The sequence below is a fragment of the Thunnus thynnus genome, chromosome 15, assembly GCF_963924715.1.
Source record: "Thunnus thynnus chromosome 15, fThuThy2.1, whole genome shotgun sequence".
Classification (NCBI taxonomy): domain Eukaryota; kingdom Metazoa; phylum Chordata; class Actinopteri; order Scombriformes; family Scombridae; genus Thunnus; species Thunnus thynnus.
Genome location: NC_089531.1, coordinates 6,108,196 through 6,135,065, shown reverse-complemented (window position 1 = coordinate 6,135,065; position 26,870 = coordinate 6,108,196). Strand labels below are relative to the sequence as shown.

The 26,870-nt window shown below is 39.4% G+C and overlaps 2 protein-coding genes and 1 long non-coding RNA gene across 3 annotated transcripts in view; 1 reads left to right on the top strand and 2 right to left on the bottom strand.

Annotated features, from left to right (window-relative positions):
• The window catches only part of LOC137198332 (major histocompatibility complex class I-related gene protein-like), a 44,750-nt gene extending 25,052 nt beyond the window's left edge, over positions 1–19,698 (bottom strand). Inside the window, exon 1 of the mRNA XM_067612091.1 lies at positions 19,578–19,698. Within this exon, the coding sequence (XP_067468192.1) occupies positions 19,578–19,632 (55 nt within the window). The 5' untranslated portion in view covers positions 19,633–19,698. The remainder of the gene's footprint in view (positions 1–19,577) is intronic.
• Positions 17,046–18,965, top strand: LOC137198338 (uncharacterized). The gene is made up of 2 exons (XR_010931626.1): positions 17,046–17,790; positions 18,481–18,965. It is a non-coding gene; the product is annotated as an uncharacterized lncRNA (long non-coding RNA).
• Positions 19,699–23,032: 3,334 nt separating the features above from the next.
• Positions 23,033–26,647, bottom strand: LOC137198600 (major histocompatibility complex class I-related gene protein-like). The gene is made up of 5 exons (XM_067612448.1): positions 26,641–26,647; positions 26,138–26,416; positions 25,736–26,038; positions 23,364–23,474; positions 23,033–23,058 (listed from the first exon to the last, which is right to left on the bottom strand). Exons 1-5 carry the CDS (start codon positions 26,645–26,647, stop codon positions 23,033–23,035), a joined length of 726 nt encoding a protein of 241 aa, XP_067468549.1.
• Between the last annotated feature and the right edge of the window lie 223 nt (positions 26,648–26,870).

Here is a 26,870-nt window from a genome sequence, read left to right as displayed (position 1 = left end):
GAACCAGAACAAAACATTCACAGTGCATCAAGGGCATGCCAATGCACTTCTGGTATTTTCACCTATAATTACCTAAACTGATGTATAATAATCATACATCATTATTGAAGATCATGTTTCTTATTCTCATCCCCTTAAAACACAGGACTTTCCCGTCGTGACACACAGACAGTTTGGGAATCCTGTGAGAGTTTTCTGCTGAGGAAACTTATTATTGTCCAGGATGTGCAGAGTTGTTAATATGAGTACAGCAGCTCAATTATACTGCCAAAAGCAGATGATCTCTTTCTAGGTGAAATTAATGTTACTGGACATGTTGATGTGATGGTTTAATTTGGCATCACAATAATTCATACAATGACCATCTGCAGGTGAAAACCACCTTAGAGCTTCAGACCTCTGTGTGTCCATCCTGTGTCTATGTTGTACCTGTTCCCTGTCTTTGTTGTATTACACCTTTTGTGTCTTTGTTATTGTAATACTAAAGCTTTGTTCTTTATGTTTTTCATCCTGTCATCTTTGAGTTGATCACCCTGTCCTCCCTGAAAGCTCTTGCTCTCTCCTGCATGGTCACATGTTTCCTCAGATCAGCAACAGTTCTAGTTTGTTCTTACTTGTTTTAATAAATCTTATTTTCACATACAAACAGTAGATTGTCTTGTGAGTAATCCCATGACAGTGCAATAACTAAAATACAAGTAAAGTAAAAATGTGGTCTAGCATTTTGCATGTTGTGTTTCTTTTTTCTGAAATTATGTTTTATGTTTAATTTGGTTACATTTGTGACAGATCTGTGCTCCTAATCATTTGCTGGCACACCACTAGATTTGAACTGTTTTTTGTTGCATTCACTAAAGTAATTTTTAGTAGGTCATGTGCATAATGTAACAAGTAAGAAACAATATTTATTTGAATGAGCAGAACAGCAGTTTTGTTTGTTAACCCTGGACTTAACTAACATTCAGCTCCAGAAAGTCAAGATTGTTTCAAACTCATTCAAATTGTAAAATCAGAGCTCAGGTTTAACATCTTCTAAATGTTCATGGCAAATTACATGTATAATAAAAAACATAGTAAAGTCAGTATTCCAGTCTTACCCCAGTTGGTTCTGATCACAGCTTTGTCCAGTTTGGTGACGATTTTGATGACGTTCTTTGCACCAGAGAGATGAAACACACATTCGTACCTCCTCCAGTCTTCAGGTGTGACTGATGAAAGGTTCAGGTCAACACTCATCTGGAAGGATCCATCATGGTTGGGGAGGATCTCTCCGTGTTCCACGTCCTCATAAAGCTCCTCTCCATCTTTCCTCCAGAACATCTCGGCTCTGTGAGGGTAGAAACCTGTAGCGTGGCAGCTGACTGGAGAGGAGGGAGTCTTCTGGAGGAGAAACACTGAGGGAAGGTCTGGAGAGATAAATGGTGAGGGGTGTGGGAGGGAGGTTAGAAACAGAAGATGCATTTAAATATTGTTGTATCCATGAAACTACATCAGGTCATGTGATTCTACCTGTTCTCAGCAGAGAGCTCTTCCCAAGGTCCAAATACTTCTTCAATAACTCAGGGCACTGCTGGGTGATGAAGTAGTTCCACCTTTCACTGAGAGCTCTATCTCTGTCCCACCTGTGTTTGGTGATGACAGCTTGTGGTTTTGAAGCGTTCCATGTCAGTGTCTTCAGGTCAAATGCTATGAAGCCTTCTCCATCATAACCATACTGAGCAAAACCATTAACCTCTCCAGTCTCATCATCCCATTCACAGCCATCCATCATCTGGAAGATGTTGACACCTGAGAGAGAGTCAGAGTGCAGAGTCAGATCCCACAGAGGGTTACAGGTGGCTGGAGCCTATGTGAGGCTGCAGTTTAGAAAATGTCAAGGAACATGTGGAAGAGTCACCTCTTCATTGCAAGACCAACACACAGAAATACACAAACTGACATCAAGGGGTCAAACTTTCCAACCAAAATGTACTTGACCTGCAGTTTTTAAGCATCCAGATCAAACCAAACATGACAAGAAGGGCAACACACACACACAGACACACACTCACACACACACACACACACACACACACACAGAGGCCAAGATTCAAATGTAGAACCCTTTTGCTCAGTTTTTCAGTGAATTCAGCACATAGCTACCAGGGAAACTATATATAATATCAATATTGACGACCCATTTTGAAAGAGTCCCTCACATTACATGGCTGGTAATAGAGGGAGAGATATGAGGGAAGAATATATGCACATTTAGTAAACTGTGTATGTGTTTGGACATGTAAACATGTGTGTTTATAATGAAACTATATCTGTTTGCTATTTGACAAAAAACACAATTTTACATTTTTACAGTATTTTTACTTACCTTCAGTTTGGTTCAGTTGCTGCTTCATAATGTCAATGTGAGCTTTGTATTTATGTTGGTGTAATAAACACTTCTGAGTGTACCACTCCAAGTGTTGTGGATCATCTTCAAACATTTTTTGTGACCAGTCTTGTTTGGCTTCTACTGTGTTAATGATACTGTCATAGTAAACCCATTGAACTTCATCAACCATCCCAACAACCTCAAAATCTGGGAAGTTTTTGACTCCAGAGGGCGATGTGACGAGAAACTTCAGCGAGTGTTTCACTGTAAGAGAAAGAAGTTTTAAGGGTTTTTAAGTTCATTTTTTTATAATCATGCATTTATCTGTACTTGTGATAATAACATTTAATTACATTCAATATTTTGTCCAGCATGAAACCTCAGACATACAAAGTTAGTGATGAGCTGGTGATGAAAGTAGAACATCTACCAACCTAAGAGCCAGATATTATACTTGGAATGATTGAGACTAAACAAAAGCTAAAAGGAGAGTGAATATTGACCTTCCATTGGCCAGGCAGCCAAAAACACAACTCAAAACATAAATGAATGCTGGATATGTTAATAGGCAATTTTTTGTCGACACATTTGCCATAATGACTAAGACAGCTTTATTAACCTTACTGATCATCATTTTATATAAGGTTAGTAATGACTACATATACATTCAAGTGTAAATCTAATCAAAATGTTAAATCTTGATATAAATATCTGTACACTGATATGAGATTCCTCAAAGTGGAACAACATATGGTGAGAAAAGCATGAATTACAACTATTTATCACTGTCTTCCTTACTGTGCCTTATTTTGCGTGAATAGTGACAAAATATCTTAATCTTTAAAAATTATGTTATTTTATTATATTATCTAATTTGATTAATCACATTTTTAAAAAATCTGTATATAATTATAATAATTAATATGAGTTATTAGTACAGTAGGAAGCTGCTATCATATGAGCCCAGAAACCTGATCTGTGTTTAGTCAGTCTGGTGGAAAAAACAAAACACTGTAAAAATCTGATGAAATAATTTCAGAAATGTGACTTTAGTGAATAATGTTTAATGACATCAGTATCAAAAACCTCAAAGCAAGAGGGAACAAAAGCAAACTAAATCAGGCCTAGGTCAGTGATGATTACAAGATAAAGACCTCATAATCACAAAATAGTTTCTTTTGAATTCAGAAATAGAGATATTTCCTCTAAAAAATGAGGTAAATATCTTATTATAGCTAATGGTTATACATTTAGTCCTAATATAGGAGAAGCCACATCATATGAAAACATATTTGAAGAGAATATCTTTGAACTGCTTTTCTGTTGTTAATGCAATGTGCCTCTTTACTAATCGATATCATTTATTGACTTTAATCAATAATTAATCAGCAGTGAACAGACATGTCAAAATCTGAGGTATGTTAAGTTCTGCAGTAAATGTACAGTTATATTTAAAAAGAGAAATATAAAGGCTGAAATAGAAGTTACACCAACTGGTTTAAAGATTATATGAATAATAAGTTGTATTTTTAATATTAGTATTCAGTAAACAAAAACTAAAAACAGTTACTGCAATATGATAAACATTTCTGAAATTGTGCTTTACTACATGATGCCGGTACATTAAGCTGCAGTTAATAGTCTAAGTGAGAATCATTACACTTAATGAAAGACCAACATCGTCTGAAGCAGAAGGTCATACTCAAGTATCTCCTCTTGTGTCACATAGACTCCACACATACAGTTATTAAAGTGTTAATACATTTTTGTTTGAGACAGTTTTGAAATATCTGTAGTTTTAAAATACACCGAGATGTGATATAGCCCATGATTTATACCTAGCCTATAGTTTTCACATTATAAGTTAATGTTGTATTCCTGTCTTGCAACACCTGAGTCAGTCTCACAGGTAATCTACAGTACAGCACTGGCCCTCAGAAGGTGTGAATGTAATGAGAATATTGATTTGAAATCACAGTTAATGTCACAAAGGTCTTCTTATGAAACATTAAATCATTTGTAGAAAATCCTCCTTCCTGCCCAGTCCTAGGTGGGCGGGACTTAGTCTCAACCTAACGGGCCACACCTGAACTGATGAGAAGCCTGGCTCAGTCTCTCCCTTTGTCTGCTACAGCATGCTGACCTCTGTGTGATATCAGTTACCTTCTCCTGTTGACTGTGCACCTGATGCATAATTTGTGTAAGTTAAGGAAGTGTATTGTAGTTATTGCTGTTTCTGTGTTCAATAACCAAACAAGTGCTTTGATTTGATTGAGATTTATTATAGTACTTTTGTTTACTGATTATTGTTTTCATTTTCCTTTTAGCCTTTAAATCATCTGTGAAAGTTAACTATTTAAGTGGAAATCCTGTGAACAAAACAGTAAACCGTTGAACGGCTCTCATCTCTGGTCCTCATACTTTAACTGGTGGGCCAACGCAGAGGCTCTTTAAATAAGTCAGCTACCACAAAGTCAAGTGTAGCGACTACTGGCAACAACTTAAAAGTCGCTGAGAGGCTGAGGTTGGGCCTTGTTTGCCGTTTGTCCGACACGCTACCAAAAAGATTCGCTGAGATCAAAACTGTAGGTTTAATAACTTTTATTAATGAAAAAGATCAACTTATTATAACTTGCACAAAATATAGGCTACTCAAAATAATCACAGCGATCAGGTGTAAAACAGCGTTCAGGTGTAAAACAGCGTTCAGGTGAAAAACAGCGTTCAGGTGAAAAACAGCGGTCAACAAAAAATACGAGGACCCACTCACCCTCTGTCTCTTACCAGCTGGCATGCAGGTGAACAGGTGCTTAAATTAACTATAGGATACCACCGCCCATATCCATGTGACCTGATTATCAATCCCCGTGATCGTGCAATAATAAACAAACCAAAATAACCCAAAATATAAAACAAAAGAATTACTACTGTAATGGCAATTTTCATTTTTTGATGTCCTTTCTTTTCCTGTTTTTCCAGTTTGCCATTACTACACAGGTAGGTTAAGTTAGGAGTGATCTTACGCAGATTCAAGAACAGATTTTCCAGTCCGTTGGCTGCCGTTTAGTTGGTTGTTTTATTGAAGTCTTTGTACATGTCATGAACATACCGGGTTTCTATCCTGCCAGCTGTAGTGTGCGTCTGTTCCCGATCTGGTAAGAACTGTATGTGCTCCACCTGCCTGTGCCTTCCGTTTCCTGTCACCTATGCCCCTAAATATACAACCCTGTGCATCTCATGACCGCCACCCAGTGTCCAAAATAATACTGCAAGTTATAACTAAACAAATGACATGCCAACAATCAACATAAATGGCTCCTACATACCGGCCCCTAATTGTTTTAAGTATATAACAAAACAATTACCAATGAATAATAAAAAAGGTGCCATATCCATTATACATTACATATACAATTTTCAAAAAATGCATGTACTATGTGTTGGCATTAATCTTCTTTACTGATTCTTCAATCTTCCTTTTTTTTTCTTTTTTTTCTTGCCGTTTAGGTCTCGGCTTCTTGGAGCAGACATATCTTTGTTATTGGTCTTTCCAAGATGCTGCTCTTCGTCTGGAGTCGAACTGTGCGCACAAGTCCTTGTGCATCTGGTTTAGTTTCCAGTATTCTGCCCATTAGCCATGAGCCTCGTGGTGCAGTAGAATCAACCACCACAACAATGTCACCTGGAGCAAAGCTTCTTTTTACCTTTGACCACCGTTGTCGTTCTTGGATAAGAGGTAAGTATTCCTGTGTCCACCGTTTCCAAAAGAGATTTGCCATGTACTGCACTTGTCTCCATCTGCGTTTGATGTACAAGTCTTCTTTTACAAAGAGTCCAGGTGGTAGTATTGGCTTAGGCTTCAACAGAAGAAGATGGTTTGGTGTGAGTGCTTCCAGATCCATTGGATCATTAGCAGAGATTGCAGATTCCAAGTGAGGTTTTGGCCATTCTCTGTCTGGCTTACAGAGAAAATCTGGTCCCTGGATCCATCTTTTGCAGCTCAAGAAGCGGTCTGCTGTTAGTCCTCTAGAGGCTTCATCTGCAGGATTTTCCTTTGTGTTAACATATCTCCATTGTGATACATCAGTAGCATCCCTTATAAAAGAGGTCCTGTTTGCTACAAATGTTTGGAAGCGTTTGGTTTCGTTGTTGATGTATTTAAGCACCGTTGTGCTATCGGTCCAGAAGATGGATTTGTCCAGTTGAAGCTGTAATTCCTTTCGCAGCATTGTGTCAACTTTGACAGCTAGGACTGCAGCTGTGAGCTCCATTCGGGGAATCGTTATTTGTTTCAATGGTGCCACTCTGGATTTTCCTATTATGAATGCAACATGCGCTTCTCTGTTATAGTTTTCCAGTCTTATATATGAGGCAGTACCATAGCCACCTTCACTGGCGTCTGAAAAGTGGTGTAGCTGTGCAAATCTGATTTGACCAAAGCTTGTGGGCTTCATGCACCGGTCTACTTTAAACTCTGCCATCTTGTTAAGGTCTGCTAGCCATCCTGTCCACCGATGCAAGAAGGTTTGGGGTATGTTTTCATCCCATCCAAGTTTTCTCTTACAGAGCTCCTGCATAATCAGTTTGGCTGGCAGAGTAAATGGTGCTACAAATCCTAAAGGGTCGTATATAGAGCTGACTATGGACAAGATGCCACGTCTGGTGTATGGTCGTTCCTGTGCAGCAATTTTGAACTTGAAGACATCTGTTTCAACACACCAGTGCAATCCCAGGGCTCTTTCCATTGGCAGATTGTCTTTGTCCAAGTCCAACTCCTTAGTCTCTTTGGTTCAGTTTTCTTGGGGAATGGATGCTAATACAACACGGCTGTTGCTGATCCACTTTGACAGCATGAATCCTCCCATTTTGCAGAGAGCAGTCAGGTCTCTTACCATTTGAACTGCTTCCTGTTCCGAAGGCAGGGATTTCAAACAATCATTTACATAGAAGTTGTTCTTTACTGTGTTTGTCACCTCCGATGGAAAGTGACCTTTGTTGTCATCAGCAGTTTTCCTTAATGCAAAGTTTGCACAACTTGGTGACGACACGGCTCCATAGAGATGTACTTTCATCCGGTATTCAACAAGATCTTGCTGCACATCACCATCGGGCCACCACAGGAATCGCAGATAGTCAACATGCTTTTCTGATACTCTGACTTGATGAAACATTGCTTTGATGTCAGCCATCAAAGCAACCGGCTCTTGTCTGAATCTGATGAGAACTCCAATGAGTGAGTTGGTAAGGTCTGGACCCTGCAGCAATTGGCAGTTAAGTGATGTTCCTTTAAAGACTGCACCACAGTCAAACACTACCCTTAAGGTTCCTTTCTTTGAGTGATACACTCCGTGATGTGGGATGTACCAGAGTTCTCCATCGCTTCGATTCAGCTGGTCGACTGGTACCATTTCAGCATAACCATTAACAATCATTTCTGTGAGGAAAGATGTATATTCATCATGAAATTTCTTATTCTTGGCAAACTTGCGTTTCAGGCTCTGGATGCGCTGCACTGCAATGCAACGGTTATTTGGCATGCTGGGCTTTTCTTGTGTGAAAGGTAAATCTAGGCAGTAGTGTCCATCTGTCACTTTTGCTGAGCGATTCACAATGTCCAAGAATTTTACATCTTCCCTAGACATTTCCTCTGTTTCCTTGCTGGTTCCTTTGCTGAAGTCATGATTGTACTGTTTGACCAGTAGCTCCTCCAAGTTTACAATGGATATTCGATTGACAGCAGCAGCAGGGCAGCCATTTTCATCCCTTATGCTTTTGTCTCCTCTCAGGGGACCATAGATGACCCACCCCAGTAGGGTCCTCACAGCATATGGTCCATCCCCTTGGCTGTTGACCAGCTCCCAAGGTTCCAATACCTTTGAAGCATTTGTCCCGATGAGTAGGTCAATGCCAGAGTCTATTTTATGAATCTTGATATCCTTCAAGTAAGGCCATTGTGTCAGATCTTCTTGTCTGGGAATGTTGAGCTGGGAAACAGGCATGGTTTTATGTGTGAACACATCAGATATTTGAATGAAATAGTCTTTGTCCAGACTAGATATTTTCAAACCTGAGATATGATGACTGGTCACAGGCTTCACTTGGTTCATGGTACGTAAAAGAATATTGGTCCTTTGCCCTGTTATGTTCAGCCTTCTCATCAAGCTTTCTGTGCAAAAGGTAGATGTACTTCCATGATCCAAAAATGCATATGTTTGCAACACTGTGTCCCCCTTTTGGCTCTTTACTTGTACTGGTACAATGGAAAAGGTACAGTTTTCATCACCGGCCCCAATATGCCCACATGTATGAGGTGAGAGAACAGCATTACTCCCAGTTGCTTTTTCACTCTGTTCTGTATGTTCTGTTTTTTTTCCTTTGTCCTTTTGTTCAATGTGAAGTATTTCAGGATGATTTTGGTTGCACACATCACAAGTCAAACGACTCTTGCAGTCTTTGCTCATGTGTCCTATTTTTAAACATCCAAAACAGACTCCCTTCTCCTTTAAGAAGTCTATTTTTTCTCTGTGCATCTTCTTCCTGATCTGTGGACACCGCCCCAATGTGTGACCACTCTTGTTGCAGAACAAACAAGAACTTTGAGAATTGGTAGTAGGTACATTTCCTTTCATTCCATTTATTGTCAAATTTTCTTGTACTGATGTTTTTACAGGTGTTACAGCTGTTGCAAAACTGCTTCCTCTAGGTCTTGACTTTTCTCTTGTTTTAGTAGAGCCTTTGACAGTTGCAGCTGGCTTAGCATCCTGAATGTTTCCAAAAAGTGGATCTGATAGTATCTTCACTTGTCTTTCTATGAAGTCTACCAGGTCAGAAAATCTAGCTCGATGTCCACGCTGCTCCTGTAACTGACATGCTCTACTTCTCCACTTGTCTCTGAGCCGGTAAGGCAGTTTCAGAAGGATGGTCTTCATATTGGAAGCAACATTCATTTCCTCCATATAGGTGAGATGTTCCATTACAGTGCAACAACCTCTAAGGAACAGTGAGAATGCTTGCAATGCTTCCACATCCTCTGATTTGATCACTGACCAGGCAAATGCTTTGTCCATATATGCAGTGGCAATCTTATGTTCATTACCAAAATGTTCTTTGAGCAGATCTTTTGCTCTTTGATAGCCCTGGGCTGGGGGCAGATGTTGACAGCTGCGGACTAAGTCTTTTGGAAGCCCTCTTGTATATTGCTCTAGGAAATGCAAGCAGTCACTGTAGTCATCACACTTTTTTTCCACTCCTCTCTCAAATGCCCTGCGGAAAACTTCGTACTGTAAAGGATCACCATCATAAACAGGAATGACTCTTGGTGGTAAAGTAGAAGAGAGACTTTGTTGAGCCAGGAGAGCAGTGATGTCATTTTGCCTCTGTATTAGGTTACACATATCAACTTGATTGCCATCATTCAATACAGGGGGTGTAGTGCGAACATACCCCTGCATACGACTCTGTACATTTTGCCTTTGAGGAGAATATTGTATTAGATGGGTTGTATCATGAGGTCGAACAGATGGTCCGTGAGCTGTTTCTTTTGGTCTAACAACCTGTTGCTGGGAAGAAGAGTTAGTTTCAATCAACACATTCTGTCTTTGCTGCACTTGATCTGGTAAATATTCATTTGTGTGTGGATTTAATTTAGCTGATGTTTCATTTTGAGCAGTTCCTTTTCTCAAATAAGAGTTCATCCCATCAGAAACTCTAGAGCTGCTTCTTGATCCCAGGACCTCAAGTATGTTGATTTTTGCATTGGTTGCTGCCAGTTCAGTTTCTAGTTCCAGTTGCTCTTTCTTTCTTTTCAATTGTTCTTCTTGTGCCTCAAGCTCATGTTTTTTCTTCAGGGCAGCAACACGTTCCATGAGAGCAGCCTTTTCTGCCTGAGCTTTAATGCAAGCAGAGGATGTTGAAGATGCACATGATGAAGAACTGGATTTGTGCTTTGATTTAGGTTTTGAGGCATTTGAAACACTGTCATCAGGTCCAATGTCATCTGAATTTACTACACTTTGTAGTATGACACTTTCAGCAATGGAGTGTGCAATTTGCTGTCCAGCCTCAGGTAACCACACCTTTACCTCTTGTATAAACCCTTTAAAGATTTCCATTTTTAGTTGAAACCACTGATTTTGCTTTTCAAGTTCATCTTCAGGCAGTGGTAAATTCACCAGTGATTCATGGTTTTCCTTGGCTTCATCACAGAGCTTGATTAATTGAAACAAATTAGATTGTACTTCTCTTGCATTTTCCTTTGATTTCATGAGCTCTTTCAGCATTTCCATCAACTTGTTAGCTTGTTTACATTTCCTGTTTCGTGTCTTTTGACAATTTGCAATGAACAATTCCAAGCCTTTGGCAGTGTGTTTGATAACCCTTTTTTCCTTTTCAACATCGTCATCTTGTGACTGAGCATCAGACTTAACAACAGACATATTTGTTCACTGTCTCTTTAAGACTTGTTGACGAAAGCCGTATGCTGCCGGCACAATGTTTCAAACAGCTGATCGATGTGCGATCGTAGCTTTCAGTCTTCAGTCCACCAACTTCATTATAATAGCCGTCTTCCAATACGGCTTTGCATATAGCTTCTCCAATAAAGCTTAATGCTTGCATGTACTCACTCAGTTTGCGGTTTTCAATCACTGTCAGGTAAGCGCAGGTGACGAAGATGTCCACCTGGTTTGGTAATGGCGGCGTCCTCTTTGTTGTTCCGCGTGACAATGCTCAGTCCGTCTGAATGACTCACGAGCTCCAATTTCACTCGAAGAGCGAGTTCTTACTTAGGTGTAATGGCAATTTTCATTTTTTGATGTCCTTTCTTTTCCTGTTTTTCCAGTTTGCCATTACTACACAGGTAGGTTAAGTTAGGAGTGATCTTACGCAGATTCAAGAACAGATTTTCCAGTCCGTTGGCTGCCGTTTAGTTGGTTGTTTTATTGAAGTCTTTGTACATGTCATGAACATACCGGGTTTCTATCCTGCCAGCTGTAGTGTGCGTCTGTTCCCGATCTGGTAAGAACTGTATGTGCTCCACCTGCCTGTGCCTTCCGTTTCCTGTCACCTATGCCCCTAAATATACAACCCTGTGCATCTCATGACCGCCACCCAGTGTCCAAAATAATACTGCAAGTTATAACTAAACAAATGACATGCCAACAATCAACATAAATGGCTCCTACAACTACTTTGCAATTCATTCTGACTTGAAATTAATCCATTCATGGCTCCTACACGCCAGCCCCTAATTATTAGGTTATTACATAATAATTACTCACATTACAGATGTTAATAGGAGGCATGAAGCAATTAAAAGCTCAATAATCAAAGTCCATAAATTTACTTTACATTTTCGATCTTCTTTCTTCCTCCCGATCCTGTACATGAGTCATAAGTCAGTAAGACCAGATGTTACTAGCACATAGTCTTATCAGAGTGATCTTTACCATCACTCTATGTCTGTCAGTCAAAATCAGAGTCAAAATGGAGGTCAAAGTGTCACAATGTGCATCAACCACTCCTTATCCAGCTTCGGCCTCCTGTAGTAGACAGACTTTGGTTATTGGTCGGTCCAGGCAGCTGCTCTTTGTTTTGATGCGTACCTGACGCACAAAACCTCTCCTGTCTGGAAAGGTTTGTAGGACTCTTCCCATGACCCAGGAGTTACGAGGTCTGCTGTTACTACTACTGCTGACAACTCCTTTTTCATCCTTTGTAGCTTTTCCATCTCTGTCTCTTGAAGAGCTCTTTGCTTGACCTGATGCCCCAGTAGTGGAGGGGCCTTTCCTCCCAGAATCCTTTTCTTTATCTCCCGTTTCAGCTTTCTTCAAGGCCTCTCTGCTGTCTTTCTTCAATGAACGTCTTTGTTGGTCCGTCTCCAAGTCAGACTGTGCAAGAGCCATGCTCAATTGTCTCCTCTTCTGACAAACAGACAAGAGCCAAGTCTTAAATATCAAGATCCAAGCAACAGACTTTCTCAGAGGGGTCCAAGAGTCAAAGTATTGGATCATGCGAGTCACTGCATCAACCTCCTCTCTGACCTGTACAGCATTCACTGCAACAGCTTTCTTAACCTCGCTGTCATCTGATGGAAGTTGAAGAGCATCGTCAGGAGAGACAGGCCACTCACTCTCAGGTTGAAGGAGAAAATGAGGCCCTGACACCCATGTTGCATTCTTGAGAAATGTATCTACTTTCACACCCCTGGAGGCAACATCGGCTGGATTGCTTGCAGTTTCAACATACCTCCATTGAGAAGGGTGTGAGGCCTTGCGAATTTCTGAGACTCGGTTGGCAACAAAGACTCTGAATCTGGTCACCACTCCTATCAGTGAACTTGTAAGATCTGGTCCCTGTAGGAGCTGAGCATTAAGTGATGTTCCCTGGTAACTCACTCCACAGTCAAAGACAACTCTGATCTTTCCTTTTTGTAGGATGGTAGACACCATGGTGCGGAATATACCAGACCTTGCCATCACTACGTTCCACATCCTCTTCAGGCACCCTTTCAGCATAACCTTTGGCAACAAGGTCATTCATGAAGGCCATATAATCAGCATGAAATGAGGAATCCTTCTGAAGCCTCTTCTTCAGGTGTAAGGCACGCTGCTCAATGATTTTCTTATTATTTGGCATGCTAACGTCCCTTTTCCTCAGAGGTAAGTTGATCTGATAGTGGCCATTCACTTGCTTTGCTGAGTTTGTGACCAGTTCCATAAACTTTTGATCTTCTCTTGACATGCCAGTTTGTTCATCCATGCTGCATTCAGGGAAATCTGCCTTAAATTGCTGCTGCCAAAGTTCGTCCAAACACACAACTGACACTCTGTTCACTTGTAACTCTGGCTGCTCACAGCATCTCCAGTCCATTGCATCTCCACTGTCTCCTTTCAGTGGTCCGTTCACAGTCCAACCCAGCATTGTCCTTATTGCATAGGGTCCATTATTAACACTGCGTATGACTTGCAATGGTTCCAAGGCCTTAGAAACATTTGTCCCTATCAACAGCTCAATCCCTGCCTCAATCTCAGGCAAATTGACATGTTTTAAATGAGGCCATCTCTGAAGATCACTCTGTCTCGGAATGTTCCCCTTGTGAACAGGCATGCACACCTGCGTGTAAGCCTTGGGCAGTTCACAGAAGTGCTCCTCATTCAAGCCAGCTACCTCCAGGCCTGACACGATGTGACTGCTCACAACTTTCTCTTGGCCCATTGTCTGTAAAAGAATATGTACCTTCTTCCCTGTAAGGTCAAGCTTGTGCATCAGAGACTCTGTACAGAATACTGCTGTACTGCCTTGGTCCAAGAAAGCATAGGTGGTGACAATCTTGCTCCCCTTTCTGGATTTAACTTGCACTGGAACTATGGGAAGTTTACAATTGTGATCACCAGCCCCAGTATGACCACTAGCCACCAGAGTGCTGTCCACTGACACCTCTGCTTTCCTCTCAGCTAGGTAAGATTCCTTTTCCTTTGGAGGAATGTGAAGTATGGTTGGATGTTTAAGACCACATTTTGCACAGGAAATCCGTTTTCTGCAATCTTTGCTGATGTGTCCAATACACAAACAGCCAAAACAGACACCATTGTCCTTCAAGAAGCCAATCTTCTCTTTATGTGCTCTTTTCCCCAACTGAGGACACAAATCCAATGCGTGACCTCCTCCACAGCAAAGACATGTCTTCCTTTCAGTTTGAACATGTTTCTTCCCTTTGGTTCCAGGTTGAGTTTTGTTTCCCACAGGGGCTACAGTGGTAGCAAAACTAGTTCCTTTAATTCCAGAACGAGATTGTGGATTGTGCTTGCTTACACCTTTGTTTGTTGTCAGTGATGGAGCATCCTGTATGTTTCCAAACACTGGGTCAGTTAAGATTCTCACTTGTCTCTCAATGAAATTAGTGATGTCAATGAATGTAGCTCTCTGGCTGCGCCTTTCTTGCAGTTCACAGGCTACAGTTCTCCACTTGTCCCTAAATTTGTAAGGCAGTTTCCTTATAATGGCCAGCATATTGGCAGGCATGTCTAGCTCATGCAAGTATTGCACCTCTTCCATGGCATTACAGCAGCCTCTGAGGAAAAAGCTGTAATCTTGAAGAGCTTTTACATCTTCATTTTTGATCGGAGGCCATGAAAGAGCCCTTTCCATGTATGCAGATGCAACCTTCTGCTCATTTCCAAACTGCTCCTGTAGTAAAGCCTTAGCCTTAACATATCCCCTCTCTGGATCAATGTGCTGGCAGCTTCTAACAAACTCTTTTGGATGACCCTTAGTGTACTGCTCCAGGAAATAGAGTCGGTCACTGTGGCTCGCAGTGTTCCTTTCCACACCATCCTCAAAAGCCTTCATGAATGCATGATATTTTAATGGATCACCATCAAAGGTTGGTATATCTCGCTTGGGCATAGATGAAAGACATTGCTGCTGTATCAACAGTGTAGTGATTTCATTTTGCTTCCTCATAATGCCAAGTATGTTGTTTTGGTCTTCATTTTCTGGACCCATATTTGCATATGAAACATTTCCATATTGCATTTGTGTAGTTGCTTGAGCATCTGAATGTTGCTGGGGTTCATGGCACCCTACAGACATAGGCTTCAAATGAAAGAACTGAGATGGATTTTTCTCCTCAGGCCTTGCTCCTGTATCCAGGTGGTCACATTTGATTTCCTTTTGTGACATTTGTGGAATAAATGGATTTGCCTTAGCACTGAGGGTTTGTGTTTTTCCTTGTCTTTTTTCCAAATAAGAATTCATTCCATCTGATTGCTTTGTTATGGAGGTTTTCCCACTTAGGATGCTCTGAGATCTGAACACATTTAGCTTAGCCATGTGTGTAGCAATTTCCTCATCCAGTTGAAGCTGCTCCTTCCTTTTACGTAGCCGTTCCTCCTCTTCTTCCAGTTCGTGTTTGTCCTTTAATAATTTTTGTCTTATCTTTAAAGCTGCCAAGTCCGCCTCAGCTTTAAGACGTGCAGATGAAATACTAGAAGCAGCAGACTTTCTTCCTGTTGCAGAGTTTTGTGATCTGGACACTCTGCTTCCCACATTTGACACACTGTCACTTGGCTTTACATCATCTTGTATATCATCTGTCATGATTATGGATGCAGCCTGCATTATTACTTGAGGTTCATCGGCTATTTGAAGAAAAGACACATCTTCATTGATTCCAACAGGATCAGATTGAACACAACTGTCATAATGGAGCAGTTCCTCTGGTTCACTCAACCATTGTTCAACATGCCCTTTAAATGTGTTGCTGTATTTCACAATGCTGGAAAACCATTCATTTTGTTTCCTCTGTTCATCCTCTGGGAGTAAAGGAATCAACATATTATGTGACATGTTGGCATTTTCACAAAGTTGAATTAAACTCTCTAAAAGGGGTTGTACATGAGAGACGTTTTCCCTTTTTTTCATGAATGATTTCATTTGTGGTATGAGCCCTTTAATTTTATTCACAGTCATTTTGCGTTCCCGTTGAAGCTTTTCAATTTTATTCACCAACGCCTTTGCAGTGAGTTGAACTTTTCTTTTCCCACACTCCATTTGAGAACTTGCAACACCAGCATTTATTTGACTCATTTTTCCTCTTTTGAGTTCCTTTTCGATGGCTTTTCCAATACATTATTTGTGCATTTAAGGACACATCCACAGACCGAAAGGCAATTCATCCAGCAAACATCACATTTCCACATCAACAGCGCAGCGGCAACTTCAGAGAGACCAAGCGGAGATTCCTTATTTTTGCATCACGGAGATAATTCAGCACCGGTAATCAATCAGCCAGTCGTCCCCAGCGGACACACAGCAGTGAATATGCAAGCCGCATTCCTTCCATTAATACACAGCTTAATGCGTATAAACACCGGTTGGCTTTGTGGTTGGCTTTGACTGCGGCTCCTGAAGTTGTGATAGTTGAAAGCCGGTGCCTTCTTCAGTCATTCACCCCCGATGATCGCTTTGTTTAATCCCGTTCCAATCGATCCTTGAGCCCATGCGCCTTCCGATGATGTTTCTTTTAATGCCGTTTTTTGTTGACAAAAATGTAGCGACTACTGGCAACAACGTAAAAGTCGCTGAGAGGCTGAGGTTGGGCCTTGTTTGCCGTTTGTCCGACACGCTACCAAAAAGATTCGCTGAGATCAAAACTGTAGGTTTAATAACTTTTATTAATGAAAAAGATCAACTTATTATAACTTGCACAAAATATAGGCTACTCAAAATAATCACAGCGATCAGGTGTAAAACAGCGTTCAGGTGTAAAACAGCGTTCAGGTGAAAAACAGCGTTCAGGTGAAAAACAGCGGTCAACAAAAAATACGAGGACCCACTCACCCTCTGTCTCTTACCAGCTGGCATGCAGGTGAACAGGTGCTTAAATTAACTATAGGATACCACCGCCCATATCCATGTGACCTGATTATCAATCCCCGTGATCGTGCAATAATAAACAAACCAAAATAACCCAAAATATAAAACAAAAGAATTACTACTTTGCAATTCATTCTGACTTGAAATTAATCCATTCATGGCTCCTACATCAAGTTTCCACAACATTGGTGTCATTCACTGTGTACTTAAAACACATCCAGATACAAAATGTAAAGACTCTTTTATTAAAGTAATACTTGAGGTCTGTGCTTTGAGATTTCAATTTAATTCTTGTTCTGTGAATATTATGTTGTTTTAATGTATTATATTATTCGTAATCTGAGGTTACAGTATGAGTACACATTTAAAACAATCTGTTAGAGTTGTATGTTTTATATTTAGGTCATTTCGCTAATGACACTATTTAATAAAGTCAAAAGAAATAATCTGACACACAGCCAGATGTTAACAACATACAGAACACAAGAACTGTACAGAAACTGTTATTTCAGCAAAATATATTCAGTGTCAGTGACACCTGAACGACATTACAGGTAAAATTCACAGATTAATCCAACACGTTTCAGACCTGAATTAATCTCATTAATACATCTCAACAGTTTATGTAATAGATACTATAGAGAAATAAAAGAAGCAAATTACACTACTAGTCAGAATGGGACGGTGTGTCCTAACTCTGGATTGATACCGTACATGAAAGTTGATTTGTGTTCAACAGAACTATGTGTGGGCAGGGGCGTCGCAGCCGTGAGTGTTACCGGTGTTGTGACACCCGCACTTTCACAGCAAACATAATTGGTAGTCATTGATGAAACGAAACTGAGTTTCCCATACATGAAGAACCTATTGGTCAAGTTAGATTAATTGAACAGTCATCCAGCCAATCACAGCCGTTTGACCAATCCACCAGGCCAGGGAAGAGTAAACAGTTGAAGTATAGTAAAGTTACGTTTGTGCATTCAGCAACGATGCTTCTGTAACTCACCGCTGGCTGTGATAACAGATTAGAGAATAATAGATCAGAGGTATGAAACAGCTATTTAACTAGTTAGTAATGTAGAATTGTAACTGTAATTGTAACTTTGTCTTGTTATGTGACGTGTCAACTCAGCTAACATCACTGAACATAAATGAAATAAACTATCCTAAATGTAAGCCAGGTGGCAAATTTGGTTTTTAAAGTCACTTCTATTGTCGTTTTTTAAATAGTCATAGACAAAGGTGAGCATTCATATTTAAGATGTGTAACATCTGTCTGTCTTATGGCAATGTGTTGCCTGCCTTATGGTAAAATCTTATCTTACCAAATTAATGTTTATTAGCATGCTAAACGCTAATCGTGAGTTAAGCTAGTCGCTAATTAGCCACAATGATGGACGGACTTAGGCAAGAATATGTACAAGTTACCTCTGTGTCCAGAATGTAAACTCACATAGTTCATGCTGTTTTAAGCTAAATGTCAAAGGAATATGTTGCTTTAGACGTCATAGTTTGACTCCTTATGTTAGGGAGTAATGTGTGTTTTGCATTTAATATAAATTAGAATGAGCTATAGTTTGTATTGTATATTAAAGCTAGACCACAGTAATATTACTATTTATTATTGAGCTTAAAAAGGGTTCAGATAGTTGTAGCTGTGGCCTGTGAGAGCTAGTTTCTCACTCTCTGCACTCACTAGCCTCAAATCACCTGCTTATGTGATTTTCTCCTGTTAGCTTTGAGGAAGACTTCAGATGAAGAGGGACCACTTCTTCCCTGTGGCTGTTGGAGAGGAATTTGCACCTGCTGATACAAAACCTCCTGGACAACTTAAGATATTTAATTTCCCAATTAAAGACAATTAAAGGTCCCCTTTGGATTCCTACTAAAAGAGACACTTTTTTTTTTTAAAGAAAATTGAAGACAGTTTAGGTTGTACTAGTCCATGGACTCAGAAATGACTCTTAACTGATACTGATTTGTTACCACGGTTCAATTTGTTATGCATCTATAACCATCCATTTCATTTTAATGGAAGTGTAAGTTTCCTTTAATTTCATGTCTATAAGGTATGTGAGGAAGTAGGATAAAGATACTCTGTGATTATCTTAAGTATAATAAGGATAGCTATGCTCCAGTACAGCAATTCATACAAATAACTGGATGTAAGTAGTAAACTGCTATGAGACCCTAAATAAATTCTGCTCAGTTGTTACACTCATATGGTCTCAGTAATTATTTTATGGTAAGCTGAAGCAGTGGTTACAACTACAGTAGTAGAAAAAATGTTTAAATACATGGCATTCATTTTGATTTGGCATGTTGAGACTGGAACACTGCTTGAAGGTGGGGGGTTGCCGTGCTCATGTCCCACCTCTAGAACCCCCACACTTTTAAAATTGCTGCTCCACCCCTGTGTGTGCGCACCTCTGCTAACTAAATTTTGGCACTTCCTGTAATTTTAGTTATGGACCAATCTCTGTACTATATAGAAAAGCCTGAAACATCGGAAACCGCTCGGCTCGCTGTAAAATCTAACTTCACTACCTGTAATAGACCCATGGCAGGTATGCGTCTTGTTATACCCCCGCGGTGATTACGCGCCTGTCTATAAAGGATTTGTAAATAATTTATTTACCATCGCTAAAGCCATTGATTAAACCCTTTATAATGAACAACTTATCAAAAATGGTACAGGTAAAGCTTGATCTAAACTGCGTAAATTTGAAAATGAAAGTGAATTGTATCACGTTAGGCCTCTCACTAAAAAACAAACGAGTAATTTTCAACAACTAAATGTTAAAAAAATATATGTTTTTAAAGTTAATCTCACCTGAAAGTGTGACAGGAAAGAAGATGAGCAGTAAAACAAGCTCCATTGTCTTCATGGCATCACTTTTTGGGAAGTCTAGTGACCACTGCAGTAGACAAACCAGTCACCGTTTTAATTTTGTCCTGCGTCTTCGTGTGTTGTGTGGGAAGGTGGGACCAAAGTAGACCAGTATGATATTGCACCTGATGCGTGAAGGTGTCCAGCCAGCTGACTATCACTAATCTATACAGACACACATTTTACCCTTGGAGCTAATAATTATACATATTTGACCGCTGAAAGTACAAAACAAAATGATCTACAAGTTCACTGATTCATAATTCAGTAACATAGAAGACATAATCATTAACCCGACTGTGGAGGAGAAAGTGGTTAAATCCAAGACTGTCTGAGATGTTTGTTTCCTTTGATAGATGCAACAACTTCATTAATCATTAAAAGTTTTTCAATGACAGTTTCTGCTGTCAACAGCACAACACTGACATTAAGGAAATAAGACAATATAAATCAAAAACAAAAAAACAATGTAGGTTTATGGTCGAGACATGTTGTCTGTCTCACATTAGGTAATTTTGATATTTTTGTGGTGAATGTCTTTAGCTTTCCAGTTTATTTAGGTAATATTTTACCTAAATCTATTTGTACATTTTATGTGTTTTTCACATTCTGTAATATAAATGATTTCCCATCTCCATTTGACATCAAATAGGTGCTGATTTTAAGGGTTTATATACACTTTATATCATTAACCTGACTGTGGGGACTTCAAAAGGAATTGGTGAAGAAGACTGAGTGAGATGTTTGTTTCCTCCTATAGATGCAACAATTGTGTTAAAGGTTTCTGAATGACAGTTTCTGCTGTCATCAACACAACACTGACATTAAGGAAATAAAACAGTGTAAATTTATCTGTTAAGAATTTTACTACCAACCTCCTTTCTGACATCTAAACATCATGACCATCACTTACAGTACAGAGGTCTATGCAGGTGATTGTTTCCAAAAGTAATTTGCTGTATATCTGTTGCTAAGTTTTGGATTTATTTGATAATAATTTGCAATTGTTTAAATCTTCAGTAACACGGTTGAAAAGTTACAGTTTAATTTTCACTTTAACTGTATTGGTCTGATCTTTCATGGAAACAGGCTGTTTGTAAGAATCTTGCTTTAACTGTTGAAAACTTAAAGTCAGGAAACTCTTTGTAATGTTGGAGGTGTGGAAATGCTCTGGCAGCTGTTTCTATGTGGTGACCTCACAGCTGAGACATTTCAGAGTTATGTTGCTCTCTAGTGGTGATATAGGGAAAGACACACTCTGAGTCACAAGGTTCAGTGTACTCCTCTGTAGTAGTGTAAACTTTTTCTTTTATCCTCACACATTTTGACAACTGATAACATTTTAAAAAGTAAGCTCATGCTTTCTAGATGTCAGGGACAAGCTTCACTAGAGTGTTTCCCAAAACTTGGAAGAAAACCTTTAAGCCTACACATCTGAACATTTGAGGTAGACACAGGTATGATGTAACAGGAAGACCTCTTAAGCAGGTTTTCAGGAAAATTGTAATTATTAATTGAATAAATTGAACAAGAATGACAGTAGAAAATGTATCAGCGTCACTAGACAAAATGAAGTTCACCAAATAAAAAAAGAAGATAAGTGAAAAAATATTTTTTCTAATTCTCATTTGACCTCATGTACAGACAGGAGATAATTTCTATACCTAATGTATGTGACACATATAAGAGCTGTGACATCCAAAAAATCATGTTTTACATTCACCAGTGAAAAGATGATTGATTAACAATTCATAATTGATTATTAACTTGTAGATGTGGAGACAAACTTTATCTGAGGTGAAAACATTTAGCCAAAAACAGATCACATGACCTTAGAGAAGACGTATACTGTCACGTAGACAAATCAATTTTGCCAGTTTGGCAATATGAAATAAAGTACATCTATCAGTACCACAGATAAAACCCTCATTAATCCTCTAACACCAATAATATGAGCATTAACAATAATGTTACAATGACATTAACATTTATCATCCGCATGACAAATACAGGACGTGAAGATGGCAAATGTATAAGATACAAATGTTTAAGCTCCAAGAAGTGTTATTGCTTTAATATGTGATTTTATCTAAATAATCAAAAATGTATTTATGTTGTGTAAAATTGTGGAAATGTTTACAAATTGATGTTTAAAAAGAGTTACAGCTGTTACTTGGAGTGGAGGAGCAATGTGTGTTGGAAGACTAAAACATAACTCAGATATTTATACTTTAGTTAAAGTGAGAGAAGTTGAGATGCAGTGTTCAAACTGTAATCACAATGAAACAAAGAGAGAAACAAAAACTGTGTTTTTTCAATCGTGGTCTAGTGCAGAATCTTCATTAGTGTTTCTAAAATGCAAACTGTCAAACTAATTGTTAGTGAAAGCATGAGTAGTTGAACATTTAAAGTTTTAGGTTTGACTCCAGTGTTAAAAGCAGAGATTAAAGTGCTGCATGTCTCCCATCATCATCAAAGACAGTACATCACATGACTAACTGACATGAAATTGATATCTGAAGACAAAAGATGCAGTAGCGTTGTGGCTCTTTGGTGTCTGGTAGCTGCTGCAGTGATTCATCTCCACCAATGGTTTGAGGAAACAGCTGGACAGCAGCATCAGTTCTCTCCAGATGTTGTTACTCCTGCAGTGGAGGATTCACATCAACATTAATGCTTCTATCAGCTCTCAGATAATCTTCACAGATATCATTCTTCACTGCATCCACTGATGACCTGAAACTCATGAATCTGATCTATGAATTCACACTTTAGTTTGATGTATCATGTGACTTTCTGACGGGTCCTGTGATGTCACATCTCAATATTCATTAAAACAAGTTTTGTTAATGAACATTTATGTTGCAAAATAGAATAAAATATTGAAGCCACAGCATCTTTATTTGAGTTCACTATTCTCCTCTAAATCTTTACTGGAAAGCTGCAAAGACAGAGTAACAAATAGAAAAGGACCTGGAATTATTAGTGGTCATATTATACAGTATTTGATTTCATATTATATCCAATATGTTTGATTTTGGTCCAGCATGTAAAACGTTCAATCAGTATTACATTAAAAACTCAGTGTCAGCTGTTTCCTGTAACTATACTGGATCACTTGACTGAGAAATTCTGTCAAATCAGACAAACAGTTTTTTAACAAAGACAGACTTTCAGTATATTTATGAGAGTATTATATCAGTATACTGTAGCTAGTTTCAGGAGGAGCAACAGAGAGATTCTTCATACAGTATCTGCACAGTGTTGATGACATGATGAAATACTCACTGTGATCAGTTAAGAGCTGATGAGTGTGAAGCTATAAAAGAAAAGCAAAGTGTCAGTAATTCAATTTAAACTATTAACTGCATTTATTTGTAGAGAGATAAACTGACAGATTACTCACAGTTTGCAGGCCTGAATCCTGAAATACAGATGAGAGATTACAATATTTCAAAATTTAACATGTTAGAATTTATGAAACCAAACAAGGAAAACACTAATAAATGTTTTTTAGAAACACTGTATTAATTTCACTGATTTCTGCTTTTATTGTAAAAGATGAGAGTAACTCATCAGTTGGAGATCACGTTACTGAACATCAGCCAGGTTACACTGTTATTTGTTTTATTCATTCAGAATAAATATTTTCCTAAAATGTTGCTGAAATATGCTGAAACAATGGAGTTAAATGGTGTCATGATGAGTAAAAGTATTGTTGTCACTCACCATTATCTCTCCTTCTCCAGATGAAGACTCCAGTGATGCAGACTGCCAGGAGCAGCAGCAGTCCTACAACACCTCCAATAACAGGACCAGCAGGGGACTCTGAGGGAGAAACTGGAACAAAAACAAAACATTCACAGTGCATCAAGTGCATGCCAATGCATTTTTGGTATTTTCACCTATAATGATGTATGATAATCATACAACAGTATTTACAACCACTTTTGTTACTTTCATCCCCCCAAAACACAGGACTTTCTCTCCAAGGGCTTTTTTCCTGTGAGTGTTTTCCGCTGAGGAAACTCATTATTGTCCAGGATGTGCAGAGTTGAAAATATAAGTACAGTAGTTCAACTACACTGCCAAGAGCAGGTGATGTCTCTTTTTAAAGGTTCTATATATAGAATTGGGAAGCAATTTACATATCTTAATGTTTTTTTATTGCCAGTGAGTGAACAGGTAGTAATGTAATGTAAAAATAGAGTCCTTCCCAGACTTTCTCGGTTGCCTGTGGACTGATTTCTATGTGAAGGCCCTGGGCTGGATTTTCCGCGTAAATCCAACAAAAGTGACGTTTCTGTGTGCTCCCAAGTGCCTTACCTCTATCCTGCTAACATCAACAAATGACACAACACAAAAAAAACTGTGCTATCTGACTAGAAACACCCTGCAGATATTAGCTCTCAAGCTAATAAGACAGCTAGCTGCCGCTGTCAACCACTACACATTTCACAACAAAACACACCTGCAATGACGCCCACTGCTGAGCACACACAGCTAAAACATTATTTCCTCAAAAAAGGAGCAGACAACAAGCTCCAGAGCGATAGCAGAACATAGCTCACCACTTTTGTTTTTCTTGTTGGTAGTCCAAAATGTCATAATAGGCACACATTTCACAAAAAAACTGCAGCGTGCACTCTCACGTGGTCACACGTTTCCTTAGATGAGCAACAATTCTAGTTTGTTCTTGTTTTGTGTAAGAGCCATTGTTTTATTGCTGTAAATGTTGTGTCAAATCATTTGTGTTTATTTTTGCTGTTAGTTGCTGATAGTTTTATACTGTGGATGTATTACTAGCTCATTATTTGTAAAGTGTGACTTCTAGCGTTATAGTAACAGTATTATCTTGTGAGAACAAGATAATACCTTCTATGCACCAGATAATAAGTTATTATCTTGTGCGCACAAGATACAGACAGGTGACAAACTGGTCCAGGTCTGAATGCTTGACCCCTACAGTGAGGGGATCTGGTGGCTCTGTTATGCTGTAGGGGACATTTTGCTGGCATGGTTTGGGTCCACTTGTCCCCTTAGAGAGAAGGGTCACTGCAAATCAATACAAAGCTGTTCTGAGTGATTGCTTTTATCCTATAATGATACATTTCTATCCTGATGGGAGGAGTCTCTTCCAGGATGACAATAGGGCATGAGGGGTCACTGGTTTGATAAGTATGAAAATGATGTGAATCATATGCTATGGCCTTCACAGTCACCAGAGCTCAACCCAACTGAAAACCTATGGGAGACTTTGGACTGACATGTAAGACAGCGCTCTCCACCACCATCATCAGAACACCAAATGAGAAAATATCTTTTTTAAATAATGGTGTTCTTCAGCCTTTGCATTGATTCTACAGTCTCTGAACTCTACTGGAGGGATGAACATCCTGGTTTTTCATGTTGTATTTATTTTTTATGAAATTATTTTTAAAGTTTAAATTGATTAGATTGGTTTGTTTTAAATACAAAGCAGGAATAAGGGTGTTTGTGTTATTTTGGTGAGATTTATTTGAGTGAGCCCTCACCAAAGAAAATGACAGTAATATTAAAGATCATAGGTTCGCTGTGCTGTCAACCTTTTCCTGAGCAGGTGGACAGTGGACTGCGCAAAACTCACTTATTCTTGGCACCTAGATTGCAGTGTGCTGCTGGATTGGCAACAGCACATCTTCCACTGCACTTTTCCTCCCACGAGGCACATGGCAACTCACCCAGACACCAGACTGGTGCAGGTGAGGATATAACTTCAGGTAAATGCCAGTACGCTGGTGGCAAAAGAGAGCCCTTTGTCTCAACCACTGAACTGCATTTTATTCAATCCACTTGTAATTTACGTAGGTCATGTGCATAATGTAACAAGTAAGAAACTACATTTATTTCAGTGAGCAAAATAGCAGTTTTGTTTGTTAACCCTGGACTAACCCACAGCTCCAGAATGCTCAGGACTGATAAACTTGTTTTAAACTCATTCAAATTGTATAATCAGAAGCCAGAGTTACCACCACATTTACAGCAAATGATATGTATATATTTTATTGGGCAACATATGTTTTTAGGGAATAACCATTGCAAAGTCAGTATTCCAGTCTTACCACAGTTGGTTCTGATCACTGTTTTATTCAGTTTGGTGACGATGTCGTCCTTCACACCAGAGAGATGAAACACACATTCATACTTCTTCCAGTCTTCAGGTGTGACTGATGAAAGGTTCAGGTCAACACTCATCTGGAAGGATCCATCATGGTTGGGGAGGATCTCTCCATGTTCCACGTCCTCATGAAGCTCCTCTCCATCTTTCCTCCAGAACATCATGGCTCTGTGAGGGTAGAAACCTGTAGCGTGGCAGCTGACTGGAGAGGAGGGAGTCTTCTGGAGGAGAGACACTGAGGGAAGCTCTGGAGAGACAAGGGGGAGGGGGGCAGGGAGGGAGGTTAGAAACATTTTATCATTTTAAAATTGAGGCCATGAAACTACATCAGGTCATGTGACTCTACCTGTTCTCAGCAGAGAGCTCTTCCCATAGTCCAAATATCTCTTCACTAACTCAGGGCAATGCTGGGTGAGGAAGTTTTTCCACCATTCATTGTGAACTCTATCTCCGTCCCACCTGAGTTTAGTAATGACAGCTTGTGGTTTTGGAGCGATCCATGTTAGTGTCTTCAGGTCAAATGCTAAGAAGTCTTCTCCATCATAACCAAACTGACCAAAACCATTAATCTCTCCAGTCTCATCATCCCATTCACAGCCGCTCATCCTCTGGAAGATGTGGACACCTGAGAGAGAGTCAGAGTGCAGAGTGAGATCCCACAGAGGGTTACAGGTGGCTGGAGCCTATGTGAGCCTACATTTTAGAGGTTGAGGAACATGTGGAAGGGTCACCTCTTCATTGCAAGGCCAACACACAGAAATACACAAACTGACATCAAGCGGTCAAACTTTCCAACCAAAACTTACCTGACTTGCAATTAATTAATTGAATTAAACATCCAGATCAAACCATACATGACAAAAAGGGCCTCACACACACACACACACACAAACAAACACACACAAAGCAAGGCCCAGACTCAAATGCAGAACCATGTTGCTCAGTTTTTCAGTGAATCCAGCACATAACTACCAGGGAACCTATATATAATATTAATATTGACCACCCATTTTGAAAGAGTCCCTCACATTACATGGCTGGTAATAGAGGGAGAGATATGACAGAAGAATATATGCACA